We start from the raw sequence: 20,630 nt of genomic DNA, 5'->3' as shown, positions 1-20,630 counted from the left end.
GCACATGCAGACATGCGTGCACACCCCACATACACACACACACACACACACACACCTCAGCTGGATGATCCATTCTGGTTGTGTGTGTTTTTTTAGGGTGAGGTCAAACAGGAGTCGTGCCCAGTCCCCCTGCTCTCCTGGACAGTACCCACCCTCCCCACTCAGGCAGAGAGCCACCACCCCCGGCACCGACGACAGGGGTCACACCGACGCCAAAGGTCATGGCACCTTGGAGAGGAAATCCACCAAATCTGAAACTTCAGAGAAGAAGATCCCCAAATCCACCAGCAGAGAACTGACCGCAGGTAAAGGCCCAGTGTGTGTGTGTGTATCTAGTATCAGAGACAGGACCACCTCTCGACTAAACCCCCTCCCTCTGTGCACAGAGTCTCCAGGCACACCCACGGGGCGCAGCGTTGGTGGCACGACGGATGCTGAGGAGGCGTCCAGGCTGCTGGCGGAGAGACGACGTCTGGCCCGGATACAGAAGGAGCAGGAGGAGAGACAACGGCAGGAGGATGAGAGGTGTGTGTTCTTGTTCCCGTAGGACTGACAGGGACAACACCAATCTGATGTCAGTTTATTAGAAAATAAGCTGTTGTTGTCTGTTCAGCTGATGTTTATCACAGTGGTGCATGAGGAACACAGTCTCTCTGTTTAGTTAACACATTGGAAAGTATTAATTCTCTGTCAGTGGACAATAGATTTTATTTTGACCTTATTTTTCCAGCAATGCTCATCACAGTAATCAATAATATCCAGTCAGCTGTGTCTGATCTTCTAATGGAGCCTCTAAACATCTTTAAATAGGGTTTAGAGAATATTCTGAGAAAGAAACAAATGATTGGATCCAGCTGAGAAATACCGCTATGTATGTATATGTATATGTATGTACAATTCAACCTTCCTGTGCTCCTTCAGGCTGCGGGCTGAGGAGGAGCTGAGGAGGCAGCAGGAGGCCAGGGAGCGGCAGGAGAGAGCTGCACAGCAGGCTGAGGAGGACAGAGTGAGGAGGGAGGAGGAGAGAAGGAGCAAGGAGGAGGAGGAGAGACGACAGAAGGAGCAGAGATGGAAGGACATGCAGGATCAGCTGGACAGAGAGGTCAGGTTACATACATTGTTATATCTAGTTCTCAATGTATTTTTATTTTTTTAATGTGATTATATAGAGATATATTTGAAATGTAATATTACACAAGTATAGTATACTGCTGTGTATACTGTAGCCTTCAGAGCTGCACTGACTTCAGTTAAGATTTTAGCCTAATTTGGCTTGTACTTCTGTGATATCTTTAATACTTTGAACAGCATGGTCATTAAAATTAAAAAGGTGTTAAAGAGTCAAAGAGCGATTTACCTCAGAGACCCCTGCAGAGAGCCAGAGTGTAGTTACTTCCAGTCAGAACCAGTGACTGACGGCCTGTTCCTGTTCCTGTATGTTGTTCAGAGGGAGGAGGCCTTCCTCAGAGCCCAGAAAGAGGCTGAGAGGAAGAGACAGGAGAGAGAGCTGCTGCACATCCAGGAGGAGCAGGAGCGACTGCAGAGGAAGAAGGTACCACACACACACACACACACACACATACACACACACACACACACACACACACACTATATATAAATCATAGAGACAGGTTTGCCAAATGTCCGTGCTCCGTGTCAACACTACTACTTATCCTAAATGTTACAAACTGCAGTTGACAACAATTTCACACCAAAGCTCCATTTAGTCACTGCTCTTTCTCTTTTTATCGTAACACATGATCTTCATCAGTTCAATGATTTTGCCAAGATGTCACCTACACAAACCCAGAGAGAATACTGTATATTCTTTGTTCACCATGAAATGGTGTTATGAACACATATAATTTTGTGATAACGGAGAAAACTCCTACAACCACATCTGCTGATGAAGATCATAACATCTGACCAAAAGCTCCAGAAAACTTATTTAAGAGCTGTCTATATTTGTTCATGTGTTTTCACAGAGAATTGAAGAGATTATGAAGAGAACAAGGAAAAGTGAAGTGGAGCCTCCATCTGGTGCCTCAGGTGAGAGTTTCATATGAACCCTCCTCTAACACACACACACAATTTATTTGTCTTTTATATTTTTTGTCAGTTGTTTGTTTCCCCCCTTTTTATTTGGCCATAAAATATTTTCACGGCCTCTGTGTTGTTGTTTCTCCAACATGATGCGTTTTTGATGGAAGTGAATGAGATGAGGCTGAGCTGCAGTGTGACTCAGCAGTTAATCAGGCAGGGGGACAGCGCCTCCTCATGGTTGTTGGCAGTAACACCAACACTGAGAATACTGCAGCGTGTGATGAACTCAAAGCACAGCTCAGGTGAAACACGCTGATGCCTGCAGTGTTACAAAATATGTCAAACACCATCATCTACATAGAAATACAGTGGACATCACATTTATACATATGTGAATATGCACAGTGTTTATTTTCTATTACCTGGAGCATTAAAGTAGAAACGTAAAGTCCTAAAGTCTTCTCAACCTGAGAGATGTTAAATAAAAACCCATCATCACAAAGACTCAACTAAAACCTTTTTATGTGGACTGAGATATTTTTAAGACGAGTCTGATGGGAAACATTTAAAAAAAATCCAACACCATCTAAGTCAAACAGAGACTGTAGACAATAAAACCTGAATTCCTCAGAATCATTTGTGACATGATTGTGTTTGTCAGCGTCCGACACCCGGGCTGAGGCTCCTGTGGCTTTGGAGGAGGACACCTCGACTCCTGCTGAGACCCCCGTCATCATGCTGGGACCCCTGGAGAAGACCTGCCTGGACGAGCTGTCTGACGGAGTCCAGTCCATGGACGTCAGGTAGGATGTGTTGTTTGTCTCTGTGTCACGGTCTTTGAACTGTCCACAAGACATACATTATACAGTAGCTCTGTCCCACGTTGTTTTTTCAATGAACATAGATGCAGAGTGTAAGAAGACGAATCACTGTTGTTCTGTCGTTCTTTTTCATCCATGTTTCTGCTCATTTCTCCTTCATTTCAGTGTCCGCCAAGTCTTGTCTGCACTGAGGTGACTCCCCTCATACAAATCAGCCTCTGTGGCCCCATTCTTCCAGTTTTGTGTCTCATTGTCCTCCTGTGTTGACGCTGCTCATCCAAACATCCAGTGTCTTGTCTAAAATGAAGGAGCAAGGATTTATGCATTGTCACTGGACAGATTAGTGCTGCAAACAATGATCAATTCCTTGTTTTTTGATTTATTGTTTCATCTCTTGGCCAGAGATCGGTGGAAAATGCTCTTTTATAATTTCCTAAAACCCAAACGGATTTATTTTGTTGATTTATTATCACATAAAGATCAACAACAACACATCTTTATAACTGAAAAACTGGGACAAGGGGGCTTTCAAGGGTTTAACCAGGGCTGGACAGGACATTTACAAAAAATAAAGCTTTATTGAAAACAACACTATGCAAAGAATAATTCAAAAGCATCAGCTCATCTTTTTCAAAATGGCATTTATCTGCTTTTGCAAATGAACTCTTCATTTACTAACTAACAACTCTTAAGTATTTGTTTAAAATCAAGTAGGAGTTGAAATGGAGTTATGATCTTTGACCTTTGGGTTAAACTAATTATCCAAGAAGCTGCATATTAGCCATTTTGAGTTGGTAATTAATGAATCAACTGTCGACATGGCTAAATATAAATTTGATACTTCAGCTGTGTTTTGAAAAGCGCTAATAAACCAAATATTGTGTCTCTGTCATCATTGTTCCTTTAAGCTCTCCATCTGTCTCCATCAGTCCTGTGTCCAGGGAGGAGCAGGCGAGCGCTCAGGAGTTTTCACCCGTCACCGAGGGAACCGACGGGTGCCCTCTGGAGCACTTGATGGACCTGGACGCCCAGGGGCGGGGACAGCGTCAGGGTGCAGAGACACCCCCTTACCCAAAGTTGCAGGCTGGCAGCGGGGTCGGAGACCTCAACAAAAACCTGCTGATTCAAGCGTATAGCGCCGCCTCTGAAACCACCCAGCTCATCCACAGCGTCGGCCCGAGCAAACTGGACGTCCAGTAGCCAGGTAGAGAGAGAGAACAAGAGGGGTGAACATGGCAGGAAGGCTTTACTAAGTAGTTTTTGAGTTGCACCATGGGAGTTGTAGGATTCCTAACACTTGACCTTTGATTTTAACGTCTATGTTGTCTCTTGAATTTGTCTTCAGCTGAATTGATCAGCTTTATTGTTATGATGCAATACAGGATTACGCCATGAACTATATAAATAAAAAGAAATAAAACTGAATAGAATAAAAAAGTTAAATGTGCTAGAAAAATCGTTGTACAATGGTAATGTTAACAAACAAAACAGGATGGTCACATGACATGGAAATTATGTAACACCTGGAACAAACTGGAGCAGTTACAGTTGCAGTAATAAATGCAGTTGTAACTGTCAAGCATCTTTAAAGGGATAGTTCAGCTTTTTTGAAGTGGGGTTGTATAAGGTACAAATGGCCACTTATGGCGCTTTCCCACTACACTTTCACGGCACGGAACGGCACGGCATGGCACGGCATGGCACGGCTCGGTAAAGGTGCTTTTCCACTACAGCTGTGTTCTTCTAGTACCTCCTCAGCGGGGGCAGGGTCGGCATGGGGGTGATCACGGAGGTGATCGCGGGGCCGCATTGTCCGTCTCTCCTTTTTCGATCCGCTCGTCAGCTCCAAACTCACTCGTCTGCACCTCGATTACGGACCACAGTGTGGTTTTACACACAGCATCATTTAACTCAGGTGAAGGAACAACAACAGTCTCGTTTGATTCTCATGTCGGACGTAGTGCTCGCACTCCTCCAGTGACGACGCTCTGCCCAATCAGTGGAAGGCAGTCGGCTGACGTCACGTTTTAGTATCGCTTTGGCTCGCTTGGAACCAGGGCCGAGGCGGTACTAAAAATAGTACCTGGTACCAGGTACTAGGGCTAGTGGAAAAGCAAAAAAAGCGGGCCGGGCCGCTAGTGGAAAAGCACCATAATATCTGCAGTAGAAAGGTGAGTTGAAAGGTTGAGTGAGTTGGTTAGTTCCAGATAAACTACTTGGCTCATACACTTGAACTGGTGTATTAATTTGAGACGGGACTTCTCGTAGGCGGCGATAATATGCTGATTAATTGTCCCTCATTGACAACAGTGTACTGCCTGTGTCTCGGTGTAGCACGATGCCCCGGTGTTTCTCAGTGAAGGGGGGCAGAGACCTTTCTACTGCAGATATTATACTTAATCGCCATTTGTAACTCATACAACCCCACTTCAAAAGAGCTGAACTATCCCTTTAAACTGGTTAGCGGTAGACCATCAGAATATTATGCAGAAAATTAAAGTAGGGAAACAAAGAGCTGCAGAAATGAGAGGTAACTTAACGACTAACAACGACAGGAAGTTGAAAATGATCTGTGTTGTCTTGTGTCTCTCTGTAGGGCCTTTTTTAGGAGCTTGTGGGTTCAGTAGAAACAGGAGCCAGGAAAAACAGACCAAGATCCCATCGCTTCCCTCTGCAACAAACAACAGTCATCACAAGGAACAGCAGCTGGATACCTGGTTTCTCATCTGTATTACAAAACCACTCACACACACAACTGTCGAGCTTTCAGCCACATCTTCTTCAGGCAGTGCAAATGGGCAATTTTGACTCTTAGAAGCAAGAGTTTGACAAAGTCATGCAAATAATGTGAAGTATACCTGGATTCTTGCATGTTTGTCATATGAAACGGTTAGGTTTAGTAAAGTAAAAATGGCTGTAAACTTAAGTGGTCCGGTTTATTTATCTAAAGCTTTACTCACGATAAGACTTTGCTCCTGTTGTAAAGCTTGTATGCATAAGGTGGGCAATTCAAGATCAATGTTGGCTTGTGTCTGTACACCTTAACCACCGTTTACAGATCCCACACATCTTCTCAAAAGCCCCCGACTTCAGACTTGATCTCAGTCCTCTGAAGGTGTGGACATGTGTCATAAGTCTCGTCTGCAATTATTCTGCTCGAGCACAATATTGCCCAGCTGCTCTGCCGCCAAATATCACTCGAGTATCATCTGCTTTAATCTCTCATCCTTGCTTTTTGTAAAACTCTGTAAATAGATCCGACTGGGTGGTGGAGTCTGTCATGGTAGGGACGGGGAGCGGCTCTGTAGCAGTTCATCTGGAGGGACGCCGTAAAACAGACGCTGTCGTGTGAATCTTGTGTAGCATCTTCAGTGAGGACTAGCTAGTCGAGCTGTTTTATGGCCGTGGTTGTAGCTTTGTACTTGAACAGTGTGTGGGAGTTTCTCTCTTTCTCGTCAGTGTTTCTGATGGTCACTGTGTGTTTATCTCCCCGCTCACCTGCTCTTCTGCCGACGGTGACTCCTGCTTCTATAAAAACTCAGTCTGCTGTAGATTTCGTGTCATCCTGATGCTGGAGAAAACTATCACATATAACCCCACTGTTGCCCCCCCACCCCCACCCCAACACGTAGAGCCTATAGCTTTGGTTTTTCTGCTGCTCATCACCTAATTGATGGACTTTCTGTGGACTAGCAACGATCCGCAGCAAAGATATGAAGTAAACTTGGAAGGAAAAGGGTGAAAAAAAAAAAAGAAAATCAAAATGTCCTGTATTTTTATCTGCAGGTCAGGGAAATATTAACACAGTGTGTTGTGTATTTGTCTGGCACTGACTGTAACCATGCAAGCTGCAGTTTATAGTACTTAACAGTAGTTGTGTGTTTCACTGCTCTGAAGACGCTTACATCACCACCTCAGCTCATTCCCCCCAAATAAAATATACCTCACCAATTGAAAACAGACACTGGTGTTAAACAGCGTTCACCACCTCGCAGCTCATCACCTCTGAGGCCTTAAACCTCCGTGCAGTTACCATCGTCTCCTACGACACCTGTCCTCTGTGCTTCACCCTCAGGCTGCTTCAGCATGTGCACTTTTCACTCTTTAAAGGCCCATGTTCACTGAAAGATCCAGGAACTAGAGAAGTGATAATGTGGAAGGAGGGTTTGATTATGATTTGAATGAATCATGAATATTGAGACTCCCAGATTCACTGTGCGGATGATCAAGACCATAACCATGATTTTAGAAATAATAACAGTCTATATCGCCCCAGAAGAACCCCACCCACCTATGACAATTCAAACCAACCACCAAACTACAATTCTATGAGCAAAACCACAATTTATTGATTTAATCGTGCCAGTTGTTCATTCTGGTTGAAAAATGTAAGTTTCCAAAGCCACTTACCAAATTTCAGAGTATTTAATGACAATAGAGAATCAATATTCTAACTGTTCAGCTGTAATTTGGTACCAGATATGTGACGGCCCCGACCATAGTTTTCAACCCACCACCAACCAAACAAATTTCTGCATATTCAAGAAAAATCTCCTTTTATTCATTCTGCAGTGCCATTTTTGTACATTTGATTTCCTGAAATTATGGTCTGGTATTTAATTCTAGTGAACAATACTAACCAAACTCTGCAACTGTTTGAGGAAAACCAGCTGTTCATTTAAATAGTTATATTTTTGATGACCCTGCATCATGGTGTGATGTCTAAAATTTCAGTCAGTCAGTATACCAAATAAGTTTCTTAAATTTCATTCATCGAAGGTTTTTTGGGCCTGAAACTGTAAAAATATCAAAATCAGCCTTAAAAATGCAACATGTGTCATATATGTGTTAACTGTAGAATGTAAATGCCTTTACGTCATTAACTCCCAACGTCAATACTTGACCTCCAGTATCCTCAACAGTTTCACCTACACCTTCTTTATTTCAGATTTTGTGGTCACTCGGTGAATATTCTGATATAAATCATAGAAAGAAAGGATGTGGTGGTGGTGGTGAATGTATGATCTTTGTCAGTGGGACTTTTTTAGGGGCATCATAACTAAATTGGATCCAGGTTCAAAGGGAGTTCTTGGTTTCCTGTTGTGGGGAAGTGGCTCTACCGCTGCTCCAAAGTTCCACACTGAAGGAAAAAGATGTTTTCTCGTCACTGCTGCAACCCACAGCACATTGGTTTAAGTTTTCACACTCCTGTCAGATTCCCTCTCTCCATGTTCGCTCCCCACTCCACCAGATTCTGCTGTAACTCATTGTCAGAGGGTCTCCTGGGTCCCCTTGTATATGACATAAAAATAAAGGACATAATGTTTATCCTAATATTACTTAAACTCTGTGACACTGCAGCTTGGTGGAATATATCATTGTAGAAGTGGTGCATGGATAACTGCTGAAAAAGAACAATAAACTTCATCAAGCCATTTGTGTCAGTGAGCTGGATAAATGAACAGATGTATGATATTGGGAAACAGACGCCTCTGGTGACAGATTGAAGTGAAATAATAAAGATTCAGTCTGTATGAGATGTTTAGTCTTTGACATTCATAAGTGACATATAAAAATGACAAATCTAGTGTAGGGTTTGATGAAGCCACTTATTTCTCATTATATCTCACTGTGTATTGACTTTATGCTGCACTGAAATTAAAACTGATCTGCAAAAATTGGAGTGAATTATGAATTTTTGCTTGCACAGCTATGTTAGCCTGACTACATTAGACTCAGTTATCATTAACAACATAATATGACTTCCTGCTTAGCCTGTCCATCTTCAAAATAAAACCTGATCAATCAACATTGGATGGTAGACACAAGACACTGTAACCAAGGTGAATAATAATATATGCTAACAGTCAGTCAAATAACAATAAATCTGTAACATGAGATACAAAGTCATATTTGAGACAGTGAGTCAAAAGTACAATACTAGATCTAATTGTTAAGCCTTTTTTTTTTTAAGTTTTAAAGACATTTTTGAGAATTTCCTTTCTTTCTTACAGTTGTTTCCATACAACATGTGTTCAATGACAATACGATCTATTAGCTCAGCATTTGGACATTTGAGTGGTGCAGTAGCAGGTTTATATAATCATCATGACTTTACATATTCACAGGGACATTTCATACCATTCTGAAATGTTACAACGCACAAACTGGACCATAATGTACAAATACATAGTAAAACATATTCTTGTAATGTATTTTAATTTTTGCAAATCCTTTATGTGTCCACTTGACTTCATTTCAGAGGGAAATTTAATTTTACTCCCAAACATTTCGAATAGCAGGTACAAATGATTAGTTCATAGAGAATAATGCATGTCAAAAAATACCAACATTAAAATTATTCTTTAATTCTAACAAAATTATGCATTAATGATACTGAAATGGGACAGTCTGTTATTTTTATAATAAAAGAACATTTCTGATAATATTCTAATATATCTACATTGTGAGGTTAATACTTTGATCATGAGTACTCAACCACTGTTGAATAGTTGTTGCTTGACCACACAAACTGTATTACTTTATATAGGCTACAGGTGCATCTCAAAGTAGAATATGATGGAGGTCAGCAGTCTTCAGAGTGTAGCTACTGAGCCAGAATAAGAAACCATTTAAAGGTGTTTGGAGTTAGGTGTAATTAGCTGATTTACTGAATTTTATGTTTTCATAGGCTAAATGTAACACATAACTGATAAAGACATGAAATATTTCAGTCTGTGTGTAATGAATCTATCTATAATATATGAGTTTCACTATTTGAATTGAACTACTGAAATAAATAAACTTTTTCCCACGATATTATTATTTATTGCACCTGTAATGAGTGTCAGTCAGTGGTTCACAGTGGAGACTGGTTCATGGACTGGCTGTTCACCAGTGTGGTTTTATTCTGAAAGGACGCGGCGGAAGTGATTACCTCGTGTTTACTGGTTTGTGGATGTTGCCGAAGGCAACGACAACACAGCCATTTTCTGACTTCAGCACTAAGCTCAGCGCTTTTAGCTAGTTTATGGTTATGTTTGGAAAGACATAGGGTTGTGTTTTGATATTACAAACTGTTACATTGCGGTGTTTCCCGTGTCTGTCCTCGCTGTAGCTTAGTTAGCCGCGGTAGCCCGGCGTGTGTCGGTGACGGAGGTGAGTCAACTGCGTAACGTTAGCCTAGCTTAAATACCAACGTTTTAATGTTTCATTCAATGGTAATAAACTAGCATTACCTGAATGTAGGCTGCATGTGTGTATGTGGTGTGATACAAAAAGCCAAACACTGTTCTTGTTTCATACATTTAACCGTATGCAACTCTCAGCCTTGCACCTTACGTTGCACGAACAATTTATCTATTACACATTTGTTGATACATATTCAGGTCATGTTAAGATTATGAATTCGTTGTATTGCTATCATATGATCACAGAAATATAATCCAGAAAGGGTTTTTGGTCTGCGTTTGTGTCACAGCTACGGCTAATTACTGGTTTGACTCTGATTAGCATGTTAGCTTCAGTCCATGCGGTTTCTGAAATGTCTCGGCTGTAATCAATTGAAACACTGCTGTCATGAGTCTACAAAACAAGTCCTAACATTGTACAGTCACTGTGAAGGGCACAGCTGAGGAGTCTATCCACTCATAACCACGTGTGCCCCTGTAAACTGGCCACTTTGAAATGATTTTGTCCTTCACTTGTTCCTGTCTGTAAACAGACAACCGCGTCACTCAGCTGGAAACAGGGTACAAAGTGTTACGCCTTTTTATCTAACAGTGAATTTCCTGCTAACTCACAATGCTGAAACCAGTAGCCTCTGAAGCTAACACTTTCTGAGGGTAGTATCTTTGTTGGGGATTTCTTGTCTCAACTTTTCAACTCATATGAGAACAAACTTTTCTACTCCATATGATTCTGTAGAAAGTTTTTAAACTCCTCCATCTTAACACTAATAGAGCAGTACAGCAGCCAGACAGTGTTGTGGTGTACCTGTATAATCATGATAATCTCTTAGCAATTGTTGGGTTGCTTTTTTGTTTGAGTAACTCAAGGATTTCTCTCCAGACAATATAACTACAGTCTGTTGTTTTGCTGTTTATTATCAGGGTTTGAGGATTGTTCAGATTTACTTGTGAGATCAGGTGAGCTCAACACAGATATCAAGGTGAATTTAAACACCACTAGATGTAACCATATTGACATTGAATCTACATTATATATGAAACAAGACCAACTGACCTTGCTTTTGTAACATCTGCCTGTACTGCGGTTTGTAGTTCTGCCTGCAGTGTTAATCTTAATGAAAACCTCTTCTTTTCTTTAAGGTTGACAAAATGTCAAGACCACGGTCGCGATCTCCACACTATAGGTAAATGTACTGGAATGGTGTTATTTAGATGTTTGTATGTTAAAACACAGAAATTATGATTTGTAGTGTCATCCAACTGAAATGAAATGAATAAGTTAAAGTTTAATTATCTGTTTTCCAGTTCTTGGCAGTAACTTGAGCTTTATCCAATTATCAGGCGGTTTCCATGGGAGGAGCCGGACTTTGATCCCTATAAAGTCATTGCAGAACTGGATGGGAGCCCGTCGGACAGGGGTCACCAGCTCAGAAAGGATCCTGAAGAAAACTGGGACAACTTCAGGGAAGACATGTACCCGGACGGCCAGAGAAGATCCCCTCCTTTCCCTGAAGACCGCCAGTCCTCGCATCAGCGACGTCCAAACAAGGAATTTCACCACAGGGGGCCATCACCCAATTACGATGGAGGCTATGATGACCGGAGGCCCTCACCACCACCACCACCACGTAATGTAGGAGGAGACGGAGACAGGCGCAGAGGGGGGTTTAGGGAACACTTCCAGAGTTATGGAAACAGGGAGAGGTTGTCTCACTCCCCCTCGGTTCTGGCGAGGGAGAGATTGCCACAGACACCAAGGTCTCACACAGACCACCAGCCGAGAGAGGAGAGGATGGGCTGGAGGGAGGGGCAGGGCAGAGGTCGAGGAAGGTTCAGAGACCTGAGTCCTGGTGCAAGAACGGCTAACCAAAGAGGGGGAGTAGGTAGGGAAAGAGGAAGGAGGGGTTTTCAGGATCCCAGCAGAGGCAGGCGACGGCAGGATCACCACCAAGAGAGGAATGCCCCCTTTAAAAGGCAAAGAAGAGAAATGGCTGACGGCGATCACCTTGGGTAAATTTTAAGCAAAATGCTTTGCAGCACTATCGCAGGGAGAAAGGAAACGAAGAATTCAGAGGATTCTCATCTTCCTTATTTTCTTAAAGCAAACCCCTGTCCCACTGTCTGTCATCATGCTCTTTCTTTTTCACAACTCAAAACACTAACAAATATTGCATGGCTTAAATTTTGTCTTTTCTCAAAAGCTTTCTGCATGTGTTACCGTAGACAGACTGTACTTGTTAATGCTAATGGTAGCTTTAATGGCAAAAGTAGTTAAAAAAATGTATGCTGCATTCTTTTTATTTGTTGATGAATCAAAATGCTTAATGATATAGATTGTGAGATGTATCCAAAGCTAATGTCAAGTGAAAATTTAAAACCAGATTTGAAGATGCAATGGTTCCATGTGTCATTGTTGAACCATGTTACCTCCTCTCATGCTGTCACAGGTACAGGAATGAGGAGGACTTTGAGGAACAGCGTTACTCAGTGGACGCACCCAGAGATGGGTTTGATGGAGATGTTCAGGGGAGCCGCCCCCGCGAAGACAGTCATCACTCGAGACCACTTGTCATTGAACATGATCACGGTAGGGCAGAGAGCAGAGACCCGCCAAGGTGGGAGAAATTCGATGACTACAGAGACCGTGACCCCGACTTTGAGCAACAGAGGAGCCCCCGCCCTTCAGGCTCCTCACAGGAGCGTTTCAGGGCGTCAGACAACAGGTTGGACGAAGACATGAGAGGAGGCCGATTGCAAGATAATTGGAGAGACTCCGACTATGTTGAAACTAGGAGGAGCCCTATGCCCCAAGACAGACCAAACCCCATGAGATTTAGCAATCGAGGTGGTCCCACAAGGGGGAGGGGCGGTCCTCGCCCTCCAAGAGGGAGGATGAATCGTGGACAAGGCGGAAGGAGCGGACCAGCCAGGAATCAGCAAAGATTACAGCAGTCATCACAGGGATATCAAGACGTTCCTCAAGAAGAGCAAAGACCGGCGCACCGACCCTTCAGACAAGATTGTTTTGAGGATCCCGTTCAGGCGGAGCCCAACTGGGCACAGGAGTGGGAAGATGATAGAGGCACAAGTCTGGACAGACGCCTACCAGACTTGGACCCTAAAATGCCCCGTCAGAGGGAACGCACATGGAACGTTCAGAAAACCAATAACATGACCGCCGCAGTGGAGGAAACATTGACCATTAAAGTGGACATGAGCCGACCCGTTAACCAAAAGAGGTAGAGTATTTTTAAACCAAATTATCAGTGGTGAGTGGTAAAAGTTCACACTTCTGTTTCTAGGTTCATGGAAAGCTGCTGTAGGAAAGAGATAGATGGAAGATGGAGACTTCATTGAAAGACGAATAATTACTGGAGAGAAAATACATTTTCATCTATGTGAATTTGGCGGAGGTTGATCCAGAGCCGCAAAGTTTACATGAAATGTCATAACGTCTGCAAGTTACTGCTGATACAAGCATCAAGCAGATGATATTCAGGACCCCATTGTCTGATGTACAGAGGTTTCTACACTGGACTACATATTGATATGAAGGTGAACTTGACCTCATGTGAGATAACACCAGGAAGAAACATGTGCTGCTATTGAAACTGAAGACCTCATAGGCTACATGCTGGAGAAAAATACCCAGTAGAAATGCAGTACTGAAGCTGAGGTTTGGGAGCATTTTGAGAAAATGACTGCGCCATTGTAAAGAAATCTGCATCGCCTGTTCTCATGAAGAAGCAAAGTATTTTCTCTGATGTGAGTTCAAGTTGTGTCTGATTCTACACGAATGGGTGACATCACTCTCAGCATGTGTGTGGAGGAATTACATGGAAATATAATGCACTGATGAAATGAAAGGACCTGGTATTTGAAAAAAAATCAAGTCTCTAGAAAAGCACAGCACCTCCAGATGTCTGACCATACAAATTCAAATTTGCTCTGGTTTCCATGTGAAGAATCTGTCAAAAAGCCATTACTGGGAACAAGGCTGGGCAGCTTGGTCAGCAGAAGACTGCCATAATGGAAATGTCTTCATCAAATGGAGAAAAAAATATGTCTGGTTAAGTCAGTTAAAATGCTGAAAAGGAAGAGGGATATGTGTGAAGATGTTCTGGCAAGAAGGCCTGCAGGTCCACACCCCATGGCTGCAGATGCAGATGCCTCTTCCACAGCACCATCCAATGTGTCTGTTTATCACAAGGACCTTGGAAGAGGGAAGACCACAAAATCTCAAGAAGAGGATTGAGTTGCAGAAATGCACCACCACGGTCACTGTGACCCTCTGTGAAGACGAGCACATCTGGAAGACAGTGTCGACAAGGCCAGGAACAGAAACTGATTCCCTCTTGGTTCCTGTTACTGCTACCACAGATTTCCTGTCATTACTGGTTGGAAGAGTCATGTGGTGCTTTGGTATGTTGGAAATCTTCAGTATAACATTTTGTTATTTTGACAGTTTTTTATTATTGGAACAGCTGTGATAAATGGAAGACTGTCCTCATTTGTGTTTGGAAGTGGACAAATTATATACACAGCTCTCTCCCATCTATCAGGAGCCCACTCTCTCTTTTTTGTGAAAGCCGCACCTACATGTCTGACTGTGATAAGTTTCACTGTCTCTACCAACTCATCTGAGTCATGAATGTCTGAATATCTGGCTCAGAAGATTTAATACCAAACCTGGATCTTGTGGAGGAAATGTCTGTAGACTGCTCTTGTCTCAGAGCAGTAACTGAACTGTGCCAGCAGAGACAGATGGTGCTCTGTGAAAACATGGATGTTCAGACGTGCCAGCCTTAACTGTCATACAACATCACTTTCATCATGACATAGCAGTGTCACTTAAAGAAACCTGCACAGTAAAACAGAAGGATGTTTTTAGCACAGTGCTTTTTGATGAAAAGGACAATAATCTGAATGTTAACAGAAGATGGGCAAAGTTTTGAGCTCGACAGGAGCAGCTGATTTAGATGCTCTATCAGACTGAATATACAGAAGAACACGAGAAGAACAAGTCAAGGAACTTACCATGATTGTTTCCCCTCCCTGTGTGGAGTGTTTGTGTTTCTAGCTTGGAGAAGATGATATTCTTATTTGGACATCCTCTGAAATGTACTCCTGGAGTTTTTTTATGCTTATTTAAAGGCTTTCTTATTTTGGGAAGAGGATTCAAAGCATGTTCACTGTGCAAAGACTGAGCTATACCATCCAAGTTCAGACAAACACGAACAGTCTGATAGTCTTGTTCTTGTCCAACGTGTTGCAAGGAAGGACAAATGGACCTATGAACACAAACATCATAAATATAAGAAAAGGAGAAAGCCATCATCATCATCATCGGTGATTATAAATGGAGAAATGGCAGCAGCCTCATCAGTGTTATCAAAAGGAGGAGTCAAAGGCATGAACACAAATATCACCAGCTATGTTGGAAGAAGTGGACAAACATCAGTGCTGGGAAGAAATGACAAATTGAACACCACCACTGATGTTAAAAAGGTGAAACTGAAGCAGTGACACTAAAAATCATCATCAAAACTGAGGAGACTGAAGTTGTTTGTGTGAGTAGTTGATGCCAGTCACCAGTGGATAAAAAGGCATCAAAGCTTTGAACATAACTGATGCTTCTGAATGGATAACCTGGCATCCACAGCACTAACACAAAGAGAAATCTGAAGGGAAATATCATCAATTCTGCTGCAAGAAGAAATTGAACCCAAAGACAAAAATATGAATTCACTGAAGCATCATCAAAGCAGTCAAGAGATATGAAGATTTGACACCATGGACATCACTGAAACACTGAAAGACGGACTAATGTCACCATAGTTACCCAGAGGAGATGTTGATGTGCTGAACAGTGTCACGGACTTTGTCCTTTAAAGCTACTTGAGGATCAAGTGACGCACTGAAGAACCTGTTGGGCAAATTAAAGACACAGTGGTGGTCATAAAAAATGAACCGGACTGTGATCAGTAGTTGAAACATCTGACGAGCGGAGAACTAAGAAGATGAAGCCACATTGATGACTAGAAAAGAAGTGTGAACTTTTACCCTACCTTTAACTCACCTGTCTGTTAGATATCCTGGACTCCCCGAGCTTTCAGCTAAAGCCTTTATCGACATAATTTAAAAGTTTATGAATTTGTATGCTTATGTGCACCAAAGTCTTTTCAGTCAGTATGTAGGATGTAGTTTTACACTAAACACTGGTTGTGGAGCATACGACAGGTAAGTGTGTTGGGTAAGGTAACGCTGTTGCTTTTGTTTTTATCTCTTTTTTTTCTCAGATGGATACTTTTAATACCAATGAGATATTGAAATAATATGGAAGTAAAGCTTCCACTAAGAACATTTAGAATCTGACTTAAAACTTTCATCGGAGACGTCTAAAACTTTCAGAGGAGTCATCCTGTCACTGTCAGTTCACAGTACAGTAGTAAGACAGTGTAACTCTGTCAGCTTACCTGCAGCACTGCACTGCAAATCATCAGAGACCATAAAATGATGACTCACGCGGCATTTTCCACTTGTAAAAACAAAGCATTTTTATGAGTATTAAAAAAGTTAGGAATTCCCCTTGACAGTCGCTGGTAGATTAAATCTACAAGATAATTTATTTTCTTTATTCACCAAGGGGTCGTCTTCATCTTGTTCCCAACATTATTCGCCCCTTGGCTGTTTTAAACCATGGTCATTCTCCTCCTCCTGTGCAGCTCGCTGTGTTACTCCTCAGAGAGGCAGCTCTCGTTAGATCTGGTCAACGTGGGTCGGCAGCGTCTGGACTTCCTGCCCATGCTGGAGCACTCTGGGACGTACAGAGAGACAGCCATGCACACTGGGACTTTTGCACAGGAAATCATCACACTAGTGCACCAGGTCAAAGGTCAGCACACCGTACACGTCTGTATCTGTTGTGTTGTGATTTTATACCGTTTTGAAATACAGTGGAAATCCTATTTTGTTTTCTTTCTTCCTATATATCTTTATTTGATTCAAAAATATAAGAAAACATTTTTTGGATTTCATTATTTGCAGTGAAGTTATCCGTGTATATACACGCACACACAGCAGATCATGTCTATATCATGATTGGTAGAAAACAGAGGCAGGAATTGTGCCATAATTTATGTGAGGTTTTAGTGTATTGTTTAAGTACGCAGGAGGTTTATGATATTTAGAGTGTGTGTTAACACCAGAACGGTCAAGTCGGTCTCACAGACCGTTTAGGGTTTTCTTTCGTAAATAACTTTTGTTACATTAAAACTACAGGTCTCTTAGTCCGTGACTTTTCCTAAATATATGTGTTAGATGGTTTCTGAAGCTTACAGCTTATTAAAAGGAAACAAACTTGATTTCTGAGCATTTATACCTTAGATGGCCAATATTGGTCCTATAGACCGCTGCTTAAAACAGCAGTAATAGACACTGTGTCCAGCTATGGTCACAGCAATTTTTACAATGTTTTCATTTCAAGTTTTTCACGCATCTATTTTTTTGTCTTATTTGTAATGATTTCATACTCATCACCATTATTTTTACCGGTATATATGAATCTGGAGTGAGGACGCATGAGCGAGAGAGAGAGAGAAAGAAAGAAAGAGTGAAGACACTGGGCGTGTACCGGCAAAAAATGAAACGGTACGATTAGAAATGAAGAGGAAATCACAGAATACAGGATATGTCCAGGAGACTCCTCAGGACGTGAGAGAGCGAGGATTGGATGGTGGCTCAGGTAGCGATAAGGAAACTGCCACTGCCACTGTCAGCTGCACACCTGTCAGCAGGTGTGCTCCATGCAGACATTTCACAAACTTTATTTTGTAGGCTAAGGACAGACTAGATCATGATTATGTTGGATATAAAGCGTCATATATTCACCCTTATTGATTATATTGACTTATAGCGTAGTCCAAGTAGTTTTTGCCACCAGTATTGTCGTCATTTTAAAACTCTGAAGACTTTGTCTAACCGGCACAGTCAACACTCAGGACTTTTTCCACATGTTGTATTTTATGTGCGTCAGCAGAACACAAAACGTAATGTTCTTGTGTAGCTATGGAGTTATTGTAGCAGATGTATCAATATTTCATAATGTTGACGTCTTTCCTCATTGCAATTTGGCTTCCCCACACATAATCAGTTGGTTGTCTGTGTTTACAGAGCAGTATTTCAGAGATGGTGGCGTCTCTCTGAACGAACGCTTCTCAGCTCCTCAGAAAGACAGCTTCCCTGTGGAGGAGGCCGAGGAGCTCACGTTGGATGAGAGGTTCAGTTCAAACCGGTAGGTCAAACATACCAGTCACGCATTTCAGAAAAAATGTGGTTAATAAAAGCCTCTCACATTTTAAAACATGTTTTCTCTGCAGAGGATTCAGTCTTAATATCGACTCACTGTTGGATGATGACGAGCCTCTGTTCTCCAGACTGGGGGCAATGCAGGTAGATGAACAGCTCCTTTCCTCACATCATCTTTTCTCCTGGTGGTTGTAATAATTGCACTGATGTTGTCAGGGTTTGCTCCAGCAGCCGGTCCGAGGCCCAGGAGACCTGAGGCATGATCTGGAGAGGAGGAGGCAGGAGAGACTTGAGGGGGTGAAGGTCACCATACCAGGCAGCAGCTTGTCACAACGCCAGCTCGGTCCAGTCAGGTAAAGCTACACTCACTTTTTTTCCTCTCTCACCTGTCGAAGCGCGTGCAGTGTTTTAATTATCTCACCCCTGGTCGTGCTCTTGAAAGCCACGAGGTAACACATTGGGTTATTGGAGACAGTAATACTCTCAGATGGAGCTGAAGCCTTTGTGTTCATGTCTCTGTCAGTGAGCCAGCTTTAGAGTACAGTGATGAGATGGCGGAGGCGGAGGACGAGGGATTTCCTGCGTGGCCAGAGGACAGCAGGAGACAAGAAGACAACATGGTGCGTGTGTGAAAGCGTTATGAAAGGGTTACGGCAGAGTTCCACCTCCGACCCTCTAATCATGTGACACAACTAACGGAGATTACACAAAGACATCAAAGTGACTCTGAAGCCTGTGTCTCTCCTTCTCCGTAGGGCCCCAGGAGAGGAGGTCTGTTCAGACCCAACACAGGCCCCCCGCGCAGGAACAACCGCTTCAGTTACCGGGGCGGAATGATGAGACGACCGAACCACCGCAACAACTTTGCAGGTAACTCAATAAAGCTGCACAGTCAGGAAGCCATAAAAGGTGTTCAGTCACATCACTTAAAGAAACTGCTGACCAATCAGAGAACAGAGATGCAAACAAGTCACTTTTCGCCAGAAATGTGTTGCTGGGGGGGGTTGCTGTATCACCACTCATCATCAGACCCGACAAATATAATAATATCTGATTATACAAGTCAGCAGTGTCAAGCTCAAGCATGTGGGAGCTGAAAGTCCAGCTGTCAATGTATACGGTAATTAATTATTGCATATACTGTTACTGTACCTACCACTTCTGTTATTTTCAGTGCATATTATTTGTTAATAGTTAGGAGTGGCATCGCGCTCAGCACCCCACCCCCACATCAATACTCCCTTTTTTTGGTCCTTACCCCTTTGCAAGTCATCCTCAGATCTGGTGTGTGTGCTGGTGACCAGTTGAGTCCCGTCCTGCGTGCAGCTCCCGTCTCAGACTCAAAGTGACACATTTAGTCAGATTTCCTGTCTTAGCTGTTGTTGTGTAACAGGCCTGCAGCCTCCTGCTCCTTCTGCTGACACAATACTGTTTTAAAGAGGTTTCCAGCCTCTAATCATACTTGAGCTGGTCCAATCCCATCTTCTGCCCTCCCGTTTCTCCACTGACACCGGTCAAATCCTCTCTTATCGTTAGTTTATTCTCTAAACTCTGGCCCTGACCCACATTTCTCTGACCTCTTCTCTCTCTGTGCTCTGCTGTTCATAGGTCCTAAATGGTGACCGGACAATGGAAAGGTATTTCATTTGGATGTTGCTGATTCAGTAGAAACCAGCCAATTATAAGAAGTATTTTATCCCTGACTTGGGCCAAATTGTGCCCGTGTTGATTGTGATCAACAGCACAATATCCATGTAGTAAAAAGCTGTGAACAAGTCGGTGCGACCAAGAGCCGACGACCTGAGACTGATTAACCTGAAGGTGAAATGTTGATACCTGAAGCGCTGGAGCTTCACTCGAAGAGACTTTGTGATCCGTTCACACCTGTTCTGTTTTCACATCTTTGTTTTTCTGTGTTTTCTTAGTTATTGAGTTCTCTTCATGTTTTTGTTCTGTAGCCGTCATTTAATAATCTTAACAGGCGCTCTTCATGGGAATATTGTTGCTTTAATGTAAGCAGCTCAACTATTACTTAGAGATGTCAAAGGTGAAATTGAACATTTACTCATTTGAAGTAATGATATGTCAGATTTTCCAGCCATCACATCCTCCCACACAATTATCAGTAGCGTCCACAGCAGCAGCGACGGTTTAGCTGTTGCTGATGATGTAGGTCTGTTAGTTCACACTGCTGCACTGTTTCCTGTTGTTTTCCTCTGGGCTCTGTTGTTTTCCATCTGTACAGTTCAACATGACATTAAACCAGCCT

The 20,630-nt window shown here is 42.6% G+C and overlaps 2 protein-coding genes across 11 annotated transcripts in view; both read left to right on the top strand.

Annotated features, from left to right (window-relative positions):
• map7d2b (MAP7 domain containing 2b) overlaps nt 1-8,547 on the top strand; it is a 37,333-nt gene extending 28,786 nt beyond the window's left edge. For 5 of the 8 annotated variants that reach the window (XM_085763165.1, XM_085763166.1, XM_085763163.1 and 2 more), the window contains 9 exons: nt 97-305; nt 387-525; nt 922-1,102; nt 1,448-1,552; nt 1,986-2,049; nt 2,705-2,846; nt 3,773-4,068; nt 5,461-7,882; nt 7,913-8,547. In XM_085763165.1, the coding sequence (XP_085619291.1) occupies nt 97-305; nt 387-525; nt 922-1,102; nt 1,448-1,552; nt 1,986-2,049; nt 2,705-2,846; nt 3,773-4,064 (1,132 nt within the window). In that variant the 3' untranslated portion in view covers nt 4,065-4,068; nt 5,461-7,882; nt 7,913-8,547. Of the gene's footprint in view, nt 1-96; nt 306-386; nt 526-921; nt 1,103-1,447; nt 1,553-1,985; nt 2,050-2,704; nt 2,847-3,772; nt 4,069-5,460 lie in introns of all 8 variants that reach the window. The other 3 variants (XM_085763167.1, XM_085763170.1, XM_085763164.1) reach the window with 2 other exon arrangements.
• A 1,271-nt stretch (nt 8,548-9,818) lies between these two features.
• Nucleotides 9,819-20,419, top strand: LOC146966926 (uncharacterized). Of its 3 annotated transcripts, none has more exons than XM_085762810.1 (11): nt 9,819-10,022; nt 11,195-11,238; nt 11,396-12,064; nt 12,502-13,293; nt 16,780-16,949; nt 18,227-18,347; nt 18,433-18,505; nt 18,593-18,714; nt 18,885-18,981; nt 19,117-19,231; nt 19,970-20,419. In XM_085762810.1, exons 2-11 carry the CDS (start codon nt 11,204-11,206, stop codon nt 19,981-19,983), a joined length of 2,208 nt encoding a protein of 735 aa, XP_085618936.1. In that variant the 5' UTR covers nt 9,819-10,022; nt 11,195-11,203; the 3' UTR covers nt 19,984-20,419. The 3 variants fall into 3 exon arrangements, with proteins under 3 accessions (XP_085618936.1, XP_085618935.1, XP_085618934.1); XM_085762809.1 differs by having other exon boundaries at nt 18,590-18,714; XM_085762808.1 differs by having other exon boundaries at nt 18,578-18,714.
• Nucleotides 20,420-20,630: the final 211 nt, after the last annotated feature.

Source organism: Trachurus japonicus, chromosome 20 (genome assembly GCF_045865225.1).
Source record: "Trachurus japonicus isolate A0001 chromosome 20, Traja_1.0".
In the NCBI taxonomy this organism is placed as follows: Eukaryota; Metazoa; Chordata; class Actinopteri; order Carangiformes; family Carangidae; genus Trachurus; species Trachurus japonicus.
Note: the sequence above shows the minus strand (reverse complement) of the source record. Positions and strands in the feature narration are given on the sequence as shown.

Coding starts and splice junctions, on each gene's coding strand:
- LOC146966926 (XM_085762808.1), top strand. CDS start 11,204: ATGTCAAGACCACGGTCGCGATCTCCACACTATAG. Junction 11,239..11,395: donor TCGCGATCTCCACACTATAG/GTAAATGTACTG, acceptor TCCAATTATCAG/GCGGTTTCCATGGGAGGAGC. Junction 16,950..18,226: donor ACTAGTGCACCAGGTCAAAG/GTCAGCACACCG, acceptor CTGTGTTTACAG/AGCAGTATTTCAGAGATGGT.